At 38.5% G+C, this 12,891-nt stretch overlaps 1 protein-coding gene across 8 annotated transcripts in view; it reads right to left on the bottom strand.

Moving 5' to 3' along the window:
- Positions 1-1,213: 1,213 nt before the first annotated feature.
- Positions 1,214-12,891, bottom strand: part of LOC141404342 (uncharacterized) — a 100,023-nt gene continuing 88,345 nt past the window's right edge. For 5 of the 8 annotated variants that reach the window (XM_073987866.1, XM_073987867.1, XM_073987868.1 and 2 more), the window contains exons 5-7: positions 9,905-9,993; positions 9,051-9,831; positions 1,214-8,980 (exon numbers count right to left, since the gene is read on the bottom strand). In XM_073987866.1, the coding sequence (XP_073843967.1) occupies positions 7,808-8,980; positions 9,051-9,831; positions 9,905-9,993 (2,043 nt within the window). In that variant the 3' untranslated portion in view covers positions 1,214-7,807. Of the gene's footprint in view, positions 8,981-9,050; positions 9,848-9,904; positions 9,994-12,891 lie in introns of all 8 variants that reach the window. The other 3 variants (XM_073987871.1, XM_073987872.1, XM_073987873.1) reach the window with 1 other exon arrangement.

Below are 12,891 nucleotides of genomic sequence, written 5' to 3'. Positions count from 1 at the left end.
GGCAGTGCTTGGTGTGTTTGAGAGGAAAATTCTTCGAAAGATCTACGGGCCGATTTGCGTTGACAGTGAATATGGACGTCGTATGAACCACGAGCTATATAAGCTATACAAAGACATGAATATAGTTAAACGTATCGAGATGCAACGATTGCGTTGGCTAGACCATATCGTGAGAATGAGCGATGATGAACCCGCTAAAAAGGCGTATGAATACGTGCCACATGGCGGTGCACGCAGAATCGGCAGGCCTAAGCTTGAATGGAGCATACAAGTGGATGAAGAAATGAAAAGGCGCGGTATTTCAAAAAGTCAAGCGAAAACCAGAGAGGAATGGAGATCTTTTCTTAGTTCGGTCTATGGAACAAATGTTCTGTAATGGGCCAACTAAGTAAGTAAGTAAGCCGTTGCAATGACTATGTAATTGCATTTTATTCTCCTAGCAGGAGTTTATCCGAGGGCCGACAGGTCTACCAAACAATATTTAGCTATCTGGACGGGCGAGATGTGACCGACAAGTCTTAATAAGGTCTTCCGTAAGGAAGTCTTATTTTGTCCACAGAGGGCCGAAAAACCTCCTTTCAAATTTTGCTATCCAGAAGAGCTTGATGACTATGGTTTTAGAGTTTTGTTGAGTTCAGCCCAGGTCCGATAGATTTCACAGTCATTTTTGTCGTCCAGAGGGACGGAAGGTCTTGCAAAATGAAACGTCGAGGCACTGGAAGGCCGATTGGTAGCGACTCTAGAAGCTCTCTTCAAAACTAGAATAATAATCCAAAGGATTTGGGCGATTAAAAGGAAATAAATGGAATATAGAGGACCGTCTGTTTGGAAACAAGTTGGTTTTATTTTCCACAGATTCTCTATGGAGCAAAGAAGACATCGTAGAAACAGGGACATTGTAGCACAGGGTTGTTCAAAATATTTTGTACCTTAGAAGTGGTAAGAGCGTCTTCCCTTTCCTATATCACTGCTGATCTAATTGAAGATAAGACATCTGGTTTAGTCTGTACGTTCGTTCGAAGCCAATTATAGGTTGCCCCGGTTATAGCGCAGAAAATCTCAGATACCGAAGTATAATATATTGAAGAATATACAGGAGAAGGAAACATGCAAATACAACAACATCAAATGAGGGGGTGGTTAAATGTTGGCAGCACATATCATCATTGTACAAACACCCATTCTGTGAGTACCCGTTTGAAAGAAAAACAAATTTATTTTAGTTTGTATGTTTTTTTGAATAATTGAATTGTTTTATTAAATAAAATAAAATGTTGTTTTTTGTAAATAAGATAAATATATTAAATATACGGATCAATGTTCTCATTTTATTTTTTTTTTCAAATAAATTGTCTTTGTTTCTTCTTTTTTTAATTATCTAAAAATTAATAACTAAATTAATAATATTTTTTTATAAATCTTTTAGTTATATACAAATTGTTTACAAACAAAAAATTTAACTTTATACAAAAACGTAAATGTATAATTTATTATTATTTTTTGTTTGTTTATTCAAACAAGTGATTTGTCTTAAATAATGCTTTTTTGGCATCTCAAATTAATTTTCTTTAAACAATTCCAATAAAAGAGAAAAAAAATACTTTTTGATTTTGGTTTTAGGTATTGCCAGGGACCCATTTGAATTGGAGAAAGGGGTGAAAAAAAGCTAACAAAAACCTAAAATTCAAACAATTCAAACTACAAATATTGCCATCAATAACAAGATAGATTTAATAAGGTAGACGGAAGTTGCAATTATTTTGTCCTTAACTTATTAAATCAATTCTCGTTTTTAATTTTAGTTAAATTAAATAAAAAAATTACTTACTTATCATAAAAATTAAAACAAAAAATTACATTACAAAATATTTTTGTATAAATTTACTTTAGGAAAAATTTGGCCTAACAGAAAAAAAAAATAAAATAAAAACTAAATCTTCAAGCAGTTCTACGATTTTTTGTGTTTTCAACACTCTGGCAATACAAAACTAAAAAACTTATTTTATGCAAAAATTTTGTTTAAAATGTCTTTGTTTATAACAATTTAGAAAAAAAACAGAAATAAATATTAAACTTTACAATTTGTTTCTTATATAATTTGCAATAGTAATAATGTGTTTACACAATATTATTAAATAAAATATTTAATAGCGACACTAGTTACAAATGGAAATGATTGTTGTGTGTGTTGGTGTATTTATGTATATAGTATGCATGTGTATGTGGTATATACTTAATATGTGTAGAGACAGACATTCATATGGTTTACTATTAGAATTTATTCTATTAAATTAAAGTTTAAAAATTAAACAAAATGTTGGACATTTATATTTCGCAGCAGTTTTTTTGTTTTGTTTTTTCTTTTAATTTTCTATGTTGGAGGATTTGCGGCAATACATACATATGTATGTATTTTTTGATAGTTTCTTGTTTGAGTACTACTTTTTGTTTATCTCTTGCTTTTAACATATATTTTGTTGTTTTTGTTTTTAGTTAATTGTCTAGAATTTTTAGTATGCGAATTAGTACACGTAAAGTCGTTATCATAATTTTTGCTTAACAGTCTTTGACCTAATGTTGGAAAGAAATTTGACATTTGATAATCAAGAAAAAAATCTATTCATTAGAGAAGGCTTCTCATTGACATTTGGGTAAAGAACTTGATTAAACAAACAATTCGAAGTTTTTTTATATCAATGATGGCATACCGTTTTTATTTAAGCTACATAATTTTGGCCTCTTTATTATTGCCGCGTCAGAATATCTTGTCTTGTCTTGTACCTGAAATACTCAGGATATGGATACACTGTGGCGTCCAACATTTAATACTTCAGGAGACAGCAACAGAGTTTTCATTTTGAAGAAAATTACCCGTTGGATAACTGAAAGAATTTCAACTTTTGGCAATTTTTCCATTAAAAATACCAAATGGCGCCCAACGAGGGGCCACCTGTCTTTCTACTAAATTGAAGAAATATGTTACTAGTTCCTGCAAATCAATAGATTGCAGATGTTTCCTTCGTTAGCAATGCAGATGCGAATTATTCAAATTCACTTTTCCAAAGCAATTTTAAATGGCCATCCCTCGCTAGAGGCGCCTCTTAAGTTAAGTTTGTTAAGGTAAGGTCACATTAGGCAAATATTTGCTCCAGCGACGGGCAGTGTGCGCTTACTGAGAGCAAGTGAGCGTAAATAATGCATTGAAATTTATGCTCACTTGCTCTCTTTAAGGGCACACTGCCTGTTGCTGGAGCGAATATTTGCCTAATGTGACCTTATGGTTAGTGATGAGGTTTTTGGAATAAATGAAACAAATCGTAACCGTTAACATACATGTCAGGCACACAAAGGATACATGGCCTGACAAGAATATCATCAGATAGTTGAAGAGTTCAATTTTTATTTTCACTTTCCTCTTTTATATTTAAATTATTTGTCCACTACAAATAGAAAATGGCGCCCAATGAGGGGCCATTAATCGTTGTATTTAGGTGAAGAAATTTTTATGCCACTATACCCCAACAATCAATAGATTACAGAGGGTTTCATCGCTAACAAAGTAGATTCAGAATTGTATTACAAGATCTTACCAAGCCCTCGTTGGGCGCCATTTGTCATTGTCAATGGTAAAATACTGCGAATGAGTGAAAAAAATTTCTAACCAGACTGAGGGGATAGCTCTGCCACTATACCCCAACAATCATAAGATTACAGAGGGTTTAATCGCTAACAAAGTAGATGTAGAATTGTATTACAAGATCTTACTAAGCCCTCGTTGGGCGCCATTTGTCATTGTCAATGGTAAGATACTGCGAATGAATGAAACAAATTTCTAACAAGACTGAGGGGGAAATTATTCTCCTACTCCGTTCAACATACCCAGATGCTGGGCACTTCTTGTCCCGATAATGTGGAAGAGCGGTGACTATGAATAGACCACTCTCTTCAAACTGCCACAAAATCTATACTTGGTTATCAAAAAGCAACACCAAAAATTCCATGGTACGATCAGGAGTATCGTAAGGCTACTTAAGAGAAGAACGCAGCATACAGGGCAATCCTACAGTCATTAGCAATACGAAGCGCAAAGAAAAATATCGGAAGGAGAGGAGAAGTGTATATTCAGATAAAAAAACATAAAAGCAGAAAAAACGTGAGAGTGAGCATGGAGTCTGGAGATGTACTGGAACCAGAATGAAGTTCGAAAGCGTAAAACACCTGATTGAAGGATATGGTGCAGACACATTCTCCTGCAAAGATGATGAAGGGAATCAGGTGACAGATACAAATAATTTACTGAGGATCTGAAGGGCCATCATACCAAGCTTTTGGTATCAAACATGCGCGGAGATAAAGTTATCTCAGAACCAATTACAAACGACAGTATTTACCACCTAGCCAAAGCCAGGTCAAAACAACAATTAATCAGCTGAAGAACAATACGTCAGCATGAGCTGCCGAAATGTTCAAGACGGGTGGTGACATATTGATAAGGAGTATGCATCAGTTGACAAGCAAAATCTGGCTGGAGGAATGCATACCCAACGATTGGTAGCCCAGAACACTGTGTGTGACATAAGTCTCCTACCCATATCATAGCGATCACATTGTGATAGCGACTAAAACCTTAGGTCAGTGGGATAATCGGGTCATACCATTGTGGTTTTAGACCTGACCTGTCGAAATTTTCAAGACCCGTGGTGACATATTGATAAGGAGTATGCATCAGTTTATTAGCAAAATTTAGCTGGAGGAATGCATACCCAACGATTAGAAGCAAGAAAGAATAACGCAGAGACCCACCCATGGGATACACAGTTCTATCGGTCGTATTGTTTGAACGTCTAAAACGTATGGACAATACAGTAATCCGGACATACCAATGCGCTTTTAGAACTGGCAAATCCTAAAAGTGTCCCAACTAGAACGCAATTTTTAAATTTGGCGCCATTCGAAGTGTCATTGTTTGACATTTGAACAATTGTTATTGTTTGCTAGTAGAAGGTACGAGGTTAGTAGGAATGGATCACTACATAAATGCACAACGCATTCTCATTGTGAAATTGTTTTACCAAAATGGTGAAAGTTTTGCGGCTACTGTCAACTGTAAAGAAATTAATGGATAAATTTGCCGAAAGTGGGTCTGTTAGTTAGACAACAACACGCCTTCGACCAGCTGTACGTGATGATGTCGCTCAAACTCCATCCACCTCAATTCGACACCGAGCTCAGCAAATTGGTGCCTCCAAATCCACTATACGGCGAATTTTGACGAAAGATTTGCATCTTCAGGCATACAAAGTTCAATTGACTCAGGAACTGAAGCCAGCTGCTCATGCGAAAGGAATTCGTTAATTGGGTATTGGAGAGACAACAAGAAAATGCTGATTTTGCCGATAAAATCATCTTCAGTGACGAGGCCCATTTCCATCTTGATGGCTTCGTCAATAGGCATAATTGTCTCATTTGGGTTGAGGAAAATCCTCAAGTGATTCACGAGAAGCAAACGCATCCTCAACGTGTCACTGATGAATTGATGCCAGCTGCTCATGCGAAGGGAATTCTTTAATTGGGTATTGGAGAGACAACATGAAAATGCTGATTTTGCCGATAAAATCATCTTCAGTGACGAGGCCCATTTCCATCTTGGCTTCGTCAATAGGCAGACTTATCTCATTTGGGGTGAACAAAATTCTCGAGTGATTCACGAGAAGCAAATGCATCCTCAACGTGTCACTGTGTGGTGTGGTTTGGGGCTGGTTAGTTATGAAAATGAGGCAGGTCAAGCGTAAACAGTCAATGATGTTCGGTATCGTGAAATGATAACCAGTTTTTTCTTGCCTAGAATTGAAGAAATGAATGTGGAGGACATGTAGTTTCAACAAGATGGCGCCATATACAGCCAGCGAAACAATTCAATTACTGCATCAGTCATTTCCCGGTCGTGTTACTTGGCGTTTTGGAGACCAGAATTGGCTGCCTAGATCGTGCGATTTAACACCTTTAGATTTTTTTCTTTGGGATTTTTTGAAGTCGATGGTTTACGCGAATAAGCCGACCGCGGCTCAAGCCTTAAAAGAGGAAATTTGACGCTGCATTACTGAAAGACCTCAGCATTTATGCATTGAAAATTTCATTAGAAGATCGCGTGTGTGCCAGCAAAGCCGCGGCGGTCATATGCACGACATCTTGTTCTTGGTATTCCAGCAAACTTAATAAAATAATATTAACTAGATCCGTAGTCAAAACGAGAAAGAACATCTCCGAACCTTTTAATACCAAACGAGGTTTCAGACAAGGTGACATTCTATAGTGTGACCCATTTAACATTTTGCTGGTGAAGTTTATACGCGACGCAAAGCGAGCCGTAACTGCGAGCTCTGGAAAGAGTCTGCTAAAGTGGATCTAGCATTAGAAGACGATAATACCAGGTTATGGTATCAACACGCAAGGCATCGAGGAGACACGGAACAACTGTGGACGATGAAAAATACAATTTTGAGGAATTGATTGTTCAAAGTGAACTCGAAAGTCCGAATTGCAGCAGATTCGGTTAAAATTTAATAATGGGGGCTCGATTTCGGAAAGGAGACTACTGTTTCAATGAGAACTCAAAATGTCAAACCGTTATGATGGATCTATAACTCAGAAAGGGCGTCCTGATATAAATCCCAACGGACAATAAAACCTAAAGGTTGAGGGTAGAAGATGGATAAAACTAAAAAAATTCAACTCCTTCACTTCTAATATTAGATGTCTTAAGGCCAACTGGAAAAACATAACGAGATCCATACACTAGATCAGCGAAGATCACCCATATACGTTAACTTGACTTCAACAACATATGTTCTCTTTATTCTCAATCTTTCGTGGTTTAGCAAAGGAAAGACTCGCTCAGAGAGACTAATGCACAAAATATTTTGAGCACCACCGCACTAGATCCACACAATAAGGTCAGCCTCATAAATGTATTCTCTCTCCTTTCTCCCTTTACAAATTTTCGTGCGAAAATTGTTGAACTTTTGTGGAAGAGGTACACTAACTGGAACAAATCATCGAAATAGGGCCATCTTCATAAATGTAGTCTCTTTCTCCTTTCTCCCTTTAGGAGTTTTCGTGCGCCTTATTTTAGCGAAAATTTTTGAATCTTAATGGAAGAGGTACACAAGGGAGTGGACCGAATTGGCCCATTTCTAAGCTAGATCTAAGTATGGAGAAAATATTACGAGGAGTACAGTTGGAATTCAATTTGTTGACCATCCGAGGGTTACAGTGTGTACCATTCCGCCAACCATATAGGGCTAAGTCGACTTCAAATTGTCTGAGGACGATTTCGTTAAAACATACTTGGGGTCTAAAATCGCCTAAAATAAATTAAAGGCTGAGGATATTTTCCCAAAAGCACGCCAGAAAGCATAAAGGAATATTCTTTCGATTCTATTTAAGCTCAAATAAATTGAATTAAATTACTGTTTGTATGGAAAAAACTACTCTGGTAATGTAAACAAACGTTGCGCTGGTGTAACCTCCTACCGCCGTTGAAATATAATAATATTGTTTATATAAAGACTCGGTAATATTAACCATTGCACCACGGCGGTACTTCATTGGCATTCCCTTAAAATTGTGAAACAAAAATTATCAATTCTCCGAGTTTGAGTTTCCTACTTAAATGTCTAAGACCTTCCTTCCCTCAAGATGCCTTAAATCTACCTTCCAACATTAATATTGCCTTTAAAGTTCTGTTTCAGACGATTTTCTTAATTTTATCTGTTCTTTCTTCTTAAATTATAAACTACCCCATCTACTACGCTGATGTTACACCGGCATTACAATATTTACAATTGGGATGTTGGCAATTACATTCCGCCGCTGTTGTTGTTACTGCTGAGGATAAACTTTGCATGCTACTGCTGCTGTTGTTGCGTGTTATATTACCCGATTGACATTCCATTTGGACAGAGTCATCTTTGGAGGTGACATTGCTGTTGCTGCTGCTGCTTGTATCGGAATTGGAGAAGTTGGCGGTGGTGGCACTTAGTGTGGGACTACAAGAACTACTTTTTATAGTTTGCAATGTACTGGATACGGATGCTGAATCACCCACCAAACATTCAAGTAACAACTGCTGTTGTTGTTGTTGCTGTCTTTGTTGCTGCTGTTGGTAGGCATTATTAATGGGTACTGTTACCGACAGGGGTGGTGTTGGTATACGCTCCATGGCATTTGTGTGTGGGAATGTTGTGATTGTAGCTGTGGGATGTGACGAAACTCCAATGGTAGTTAGTAATTGGGTACTGGGCACCAGACCTAATGAAATATTATTAACGCCTGTTCCTGAGTTGTGTTGCATATTGGGACCATAATCACAGGGTGTTGTTTTTAGTGTAGCTGCTGTGGACACAGGCAATGCAGCCAAGGGGGCCAAATTGAGGGCCGAGGCAGGTGTGGTAGCCGATGCCTGCTGTGAATTCAAAGACATCGTGGACGAAGTACTGCCACTGACTGATGACAATAGTGTAGCATTTGAAGAACCTAATGATAAATCCGACGATGATGATGACGATGCCACGGACGATGAGGAGTTCAATAGAGAATACATTGAATTTGCCGGAAAACCTGTCAGTGATGATGATGTTGATGCCGATGCTGTTGATAAGGATGATGTGGAGCCGGTTGCCACATTGTTGGGAGATTTCGGTGAACTCTTACGATAGAAAAATTTTGTAATCACATTTGGTTTTGATTTGGTTTGTGATGTCACGCCGCCACCACTACCACTACTACTAGAGGTACCGCTGCTGGCCATGCTGGCCGTGGAACTGCTAAGAGGCAACGACTGGGACGATGTTAAGGAATGCAAACCTGAGTTCGAACTGTGCGCTAACGAGGAATAATAGTTGTACGACGAACGATCTGGAACATCTTTAACCGTTTTATTGGGTGGTGGTTTAATATAGGAGCGTGTTATTTCCGAATGCTAAAGGGAAAGAGAACAAATAATACGATTAGCATTTATAATTTAGATTGTGTATGTATGTAATGCTCACCTGATAACTGCTACGCATTTGCCCGGACCTTTGGTCCGTGGGTATCCATTCGCTATCTGGCAAAGGAACATGATGGGGACAACAAAGTGTTTTCTGTTGCTGTAACTGATGCTGATAGTGCTGATGGTGATCGTGACTGTGTGAACTTAGGGAGCACTGGGAACCCACAGTACTGCAGCAAGATGATAGGGTATTATTGCTGCTACTGTCACCACTACTACTATTACAACCCACACAGCACATTTTGTTAATTTTGGCACTGTGGCTAGTGGTGGGGGCGTTGGTGGTGCCGTTGTTGCTATTGCTTGCGGACACAATTGGAATAGCACCCTTGCTAAGGCCACTGTTACCATCCGTATTATTGGTCATTGACGTTAAATTGTTGTTGTAATTGTTGCTATTGTTGTTAAGGTTATTGTTGCTAATACTATTGTTGCCACTCTTAACACTGGCTGAGGTAGGATGTGATGCTGTTGTTGCTGTTGTGTTTGGGCTAATGCTTGACCCTGATGTGCGATGTCGGACAAGGAGTTTCTGTTGTTGATGATGGTGATGATGATGGTATTGTTGCTGTTGTTGTTTGTGGTGCTGAAGGTGGGTCTGGTCACTAATATTGTGATGTTGGTGTCTATTATGTTGTTGTGATTGTTGGTGTTGCTGCTGTTGGTGGTTGTGATGATGCTGATTATTACTACTACTGCCACAAATCACAGGATCACTATTACGTACACCCAAAAGATCTCTGGCAGCATCTATTTGCATTCTACAAATATATTGACCCCTAAATAAGGATGAAACTATTATTAGGCATTTTGTGGTAGATGAAATCAATCAGGATAAAAATAGTTACTTACCTATCATCTGGAGGGGTATTCAAAGAGGTGCGGGTCGGAACGCCGAGCCGCTCCATTCCCGCACAGCCGGCCGTCTGTACCGATAGCATCTGTAATGAGATAAGAAAAGGAAGAAATGAAAGGTTAATACTGTGAATGGAAGGCAAAGCAGAAATTATTAGAAGGCTACTATTGCTATGTGAGGGGTATTTATTAGGGAGGTTTGTTTTCGACATAAATATGGAGATTATATACAAATATCAGTTCCCGAATATCACAGAAGAAACAAAGGGCGACTTCTTTCATATTAATGAGTGGAAAGAAATTGTAATTCACAGCGGTCTTATGGTGTCTTGGAAGGCCTCAAGAGGTCGCCTCCGTTGCTTATAGAAGACCTCAAGAGGTCTTCTGCTGTCTAAAGAAGACCTCGAGAGGTCTTATGTTGTCTATAGAATACCTCAAGAGGTCTTCTGTTGTCTATAGAAGACCTAAAGAGATTTTCTGTTGTCTACAGAAGATATCAAGAAGTCCTCTGTTGTCTAAAGAAGACCTCGAGAGTTTTCTGTTGTCTATAGAATACTTCAAGAAATTTTCTCTTGTTTATAAAAGGCCTATAGAAGACCTCAAAAGGTTTTCTGTTGTCTATAGAAGACCTCAAGAGGTCTTCTCTTGTCTATAGAAGACCTCAAGAGGTCTTCTGTTGTCTCAATAGGTCTTCTGTTGTCAAGAGAAGACCTCTGTTTTCTGTGGAAGACCTCAGGAAGACTTCTGTTGTCTATAGAAGACCTCAAGAGGTCTTCTGTTGTTTAAAGAAGACCTCAAGAGTTCTTCTGTTGTCTTTGGAAGACCTCAAGGGGTCTTCTGTTGTCGTTAGAAGACCTCAAGAGGTCTTCTGTTGTCTTTAGAATACCTCAAGAGGTCTTCTGGTGTCTATAGAAGAGGTCTTCTGTTGTTTTTAGAATACCTCAAGAGGTCTTCCGTTGTCTTTAGAATACCTCAAGAGGTCTTCTGTTGTCTATAGAAGACCTCAAGAGGTCTTCTGTTGTCTTTAGAAGACCTAAAGAGGTCATCTGTTGTCTTTAGAATACCTCAAGAGGTCTTCTGTTGTCTTTAGAATACCTCAAGAGGTCTTCCGTTGTCTTTAGAATACCTCAAGAGGTCTTCCGTTGTCTTTAGAATACCTCAAGAGGTCTTCTGTTGTCTATAGAAGACCTCAAGAGGTCTTCTGTTGTCTATAGAAGACCTCAAGAGGTCATTTGTTGTCTATAGAAGACCTCAAGAGGTCTTCTGTTGTCTATAGAAGACCTCAAGAGGTCTTCTTTTGTCTTTAGAAGACCTCAAGAGGTCTTCTGTTGTCTTTAGAAGACCTCAAGAGGTCTTCTGTTGTCTTTAGAATACTTCAAAAGGTCTACTGTTGTCTATAGAAGACCTCAAGACGTCTTCTGTTGTCTTTAGAAGACCTCAAGAGGTTTACTGTTGTCTATAGAATACCTCAAGAGGTCTTCTGTTGTCTTTAGAAGACCTCAAGAGGTCTACTGTTGTCTATAGAAGACCTCAAGAGGTCTTCTGTTGTCTATAGGAGACCTCAAGAGCTCTTCTGTTGTCTATATGAGGCCTCAAGAAGTCTTATGTTGTCTATAGAGACTTCAATAGGTCTTCTGTTGTCTATATGAGGCCTAAAGAAGTCTTCTGTTGTCCATAGAAGACCTCAAGAGGTCTTCTGTTGTCTATAGAAGACCTCAAGAGGTCTTTTGCTGTCTAAGGAAGACCTCAAGAGGTCTTCTGTTGTCTTTAGAAGACCTCAAGAGGTCTTCTGTTGTCTTTAGAAGACCTCAAGAGGTCTTCTGTTGTCTTTAGAATACCTCAAGAGGTCTTCTGTTGTCTATAGAAGACCTCAAGAGGTCTTCTCTTGTATATAGGAGACCTCAAGAGGTATTCTGTTGTCTATAGCAGACATCAAGAGGTCTTTTGTTGTCTATAGAGACTTCAAGAGGTCTTCTGTTGTCTATAGAAGACCTCAAGAGGTCTTCTGTTGTCTATAGAAGACCTCAAGAGGTCTTCCGTTGTCTATAAAAGGCCTCAAGAGGTCTTATGTTGTCTATAGAAGGCCTCAAGAGGTCTTATGTTGTCTACAGAAGACCTCAAGACCTCAAGGGGTCTTCTGGTGTCTATAGAAGACCTCAAGACGCCTTCTGTTGTCAATAGAATACCTCAAGAGGTATTCTGTTGTCTATAGAAGACCTCAAGACGTCTTCTGTTGTCTATAGAAAACCTCAAGACATCTTCTGTTGTCTATAGAAGACCTCAAGACACCTTCTGTTGTCAATAGAAGAACTCAAGAGGTCTTCTGTTGTCTATAGAAGACCTCAAGACATATTCTGTTGTCTATAGAAGACATCAAGAGGTCTTCTATTGTCAATAGAATACCTCTAGAGGTATTCTGTTGTCTATAGAAGACCTCAAGACGTCTTATGTTGTCTATAGAAGACCTCAAGACGTCTTATGTTGTCTATAGAAGACCCCAAGAGGTCTTCTGTTGTCTGTAGAAGACTTCAAGAGGTATTCTGTTGTCTGTAGAAGACCTCAAGAGATCTTCTTTTGTCTATAGAAGACCTCAAGAGATCTTCTTTTGTCTATAGAAGACCTCACGAGGTATTCTATTGTCTTTAGATGACCTTAAGAGCCCTTTTGTTTGTAAAAAACCTCTGGAGGCCTTATGTAGTCTGTAGCAGTGATCATCTGTTGCTAATTGAAAACCTTAAGATATCTTTACAAAACCTCAAGAGTTCCGTTTTCGTCAATATAAGATCTCAAAAATTTTACATGGATTTACATGGGTGGGCTCAAGAGATCTTCTCATATACACATAAAAAAGTTCGCAAGAAATATTCTGTTACGGTAAATACCTCAAGGAGTCCTCTTAAGGCCTCAAGATGACCTTTGTTGCCCATATAAATGTTGTTCGTAGGAAACCTTAAGAACTTTCTGTGGTCTACTTCAGATTTCTG

This window comes from Musca autumnalis, unplaced genomic scaffold (genome assembly GCF_047663935.1).
Source record: "Musca autumnalis isolate F117 unplaced genomic scaffold, ASM4766393v1 scaffold_4, whole genome shotgun sequence".
Lineage (NCBI taxonomy): Eukaryota > Metazoa > Arthropoda > Insecta > Diptera > Muscidae > Musca > Musca autumnalis.
The sequence above is the reverse complement of the archived record's forward strand: the minus strand, read 5'-3'. Positions and strand labels throughout refer to the sequence as shown.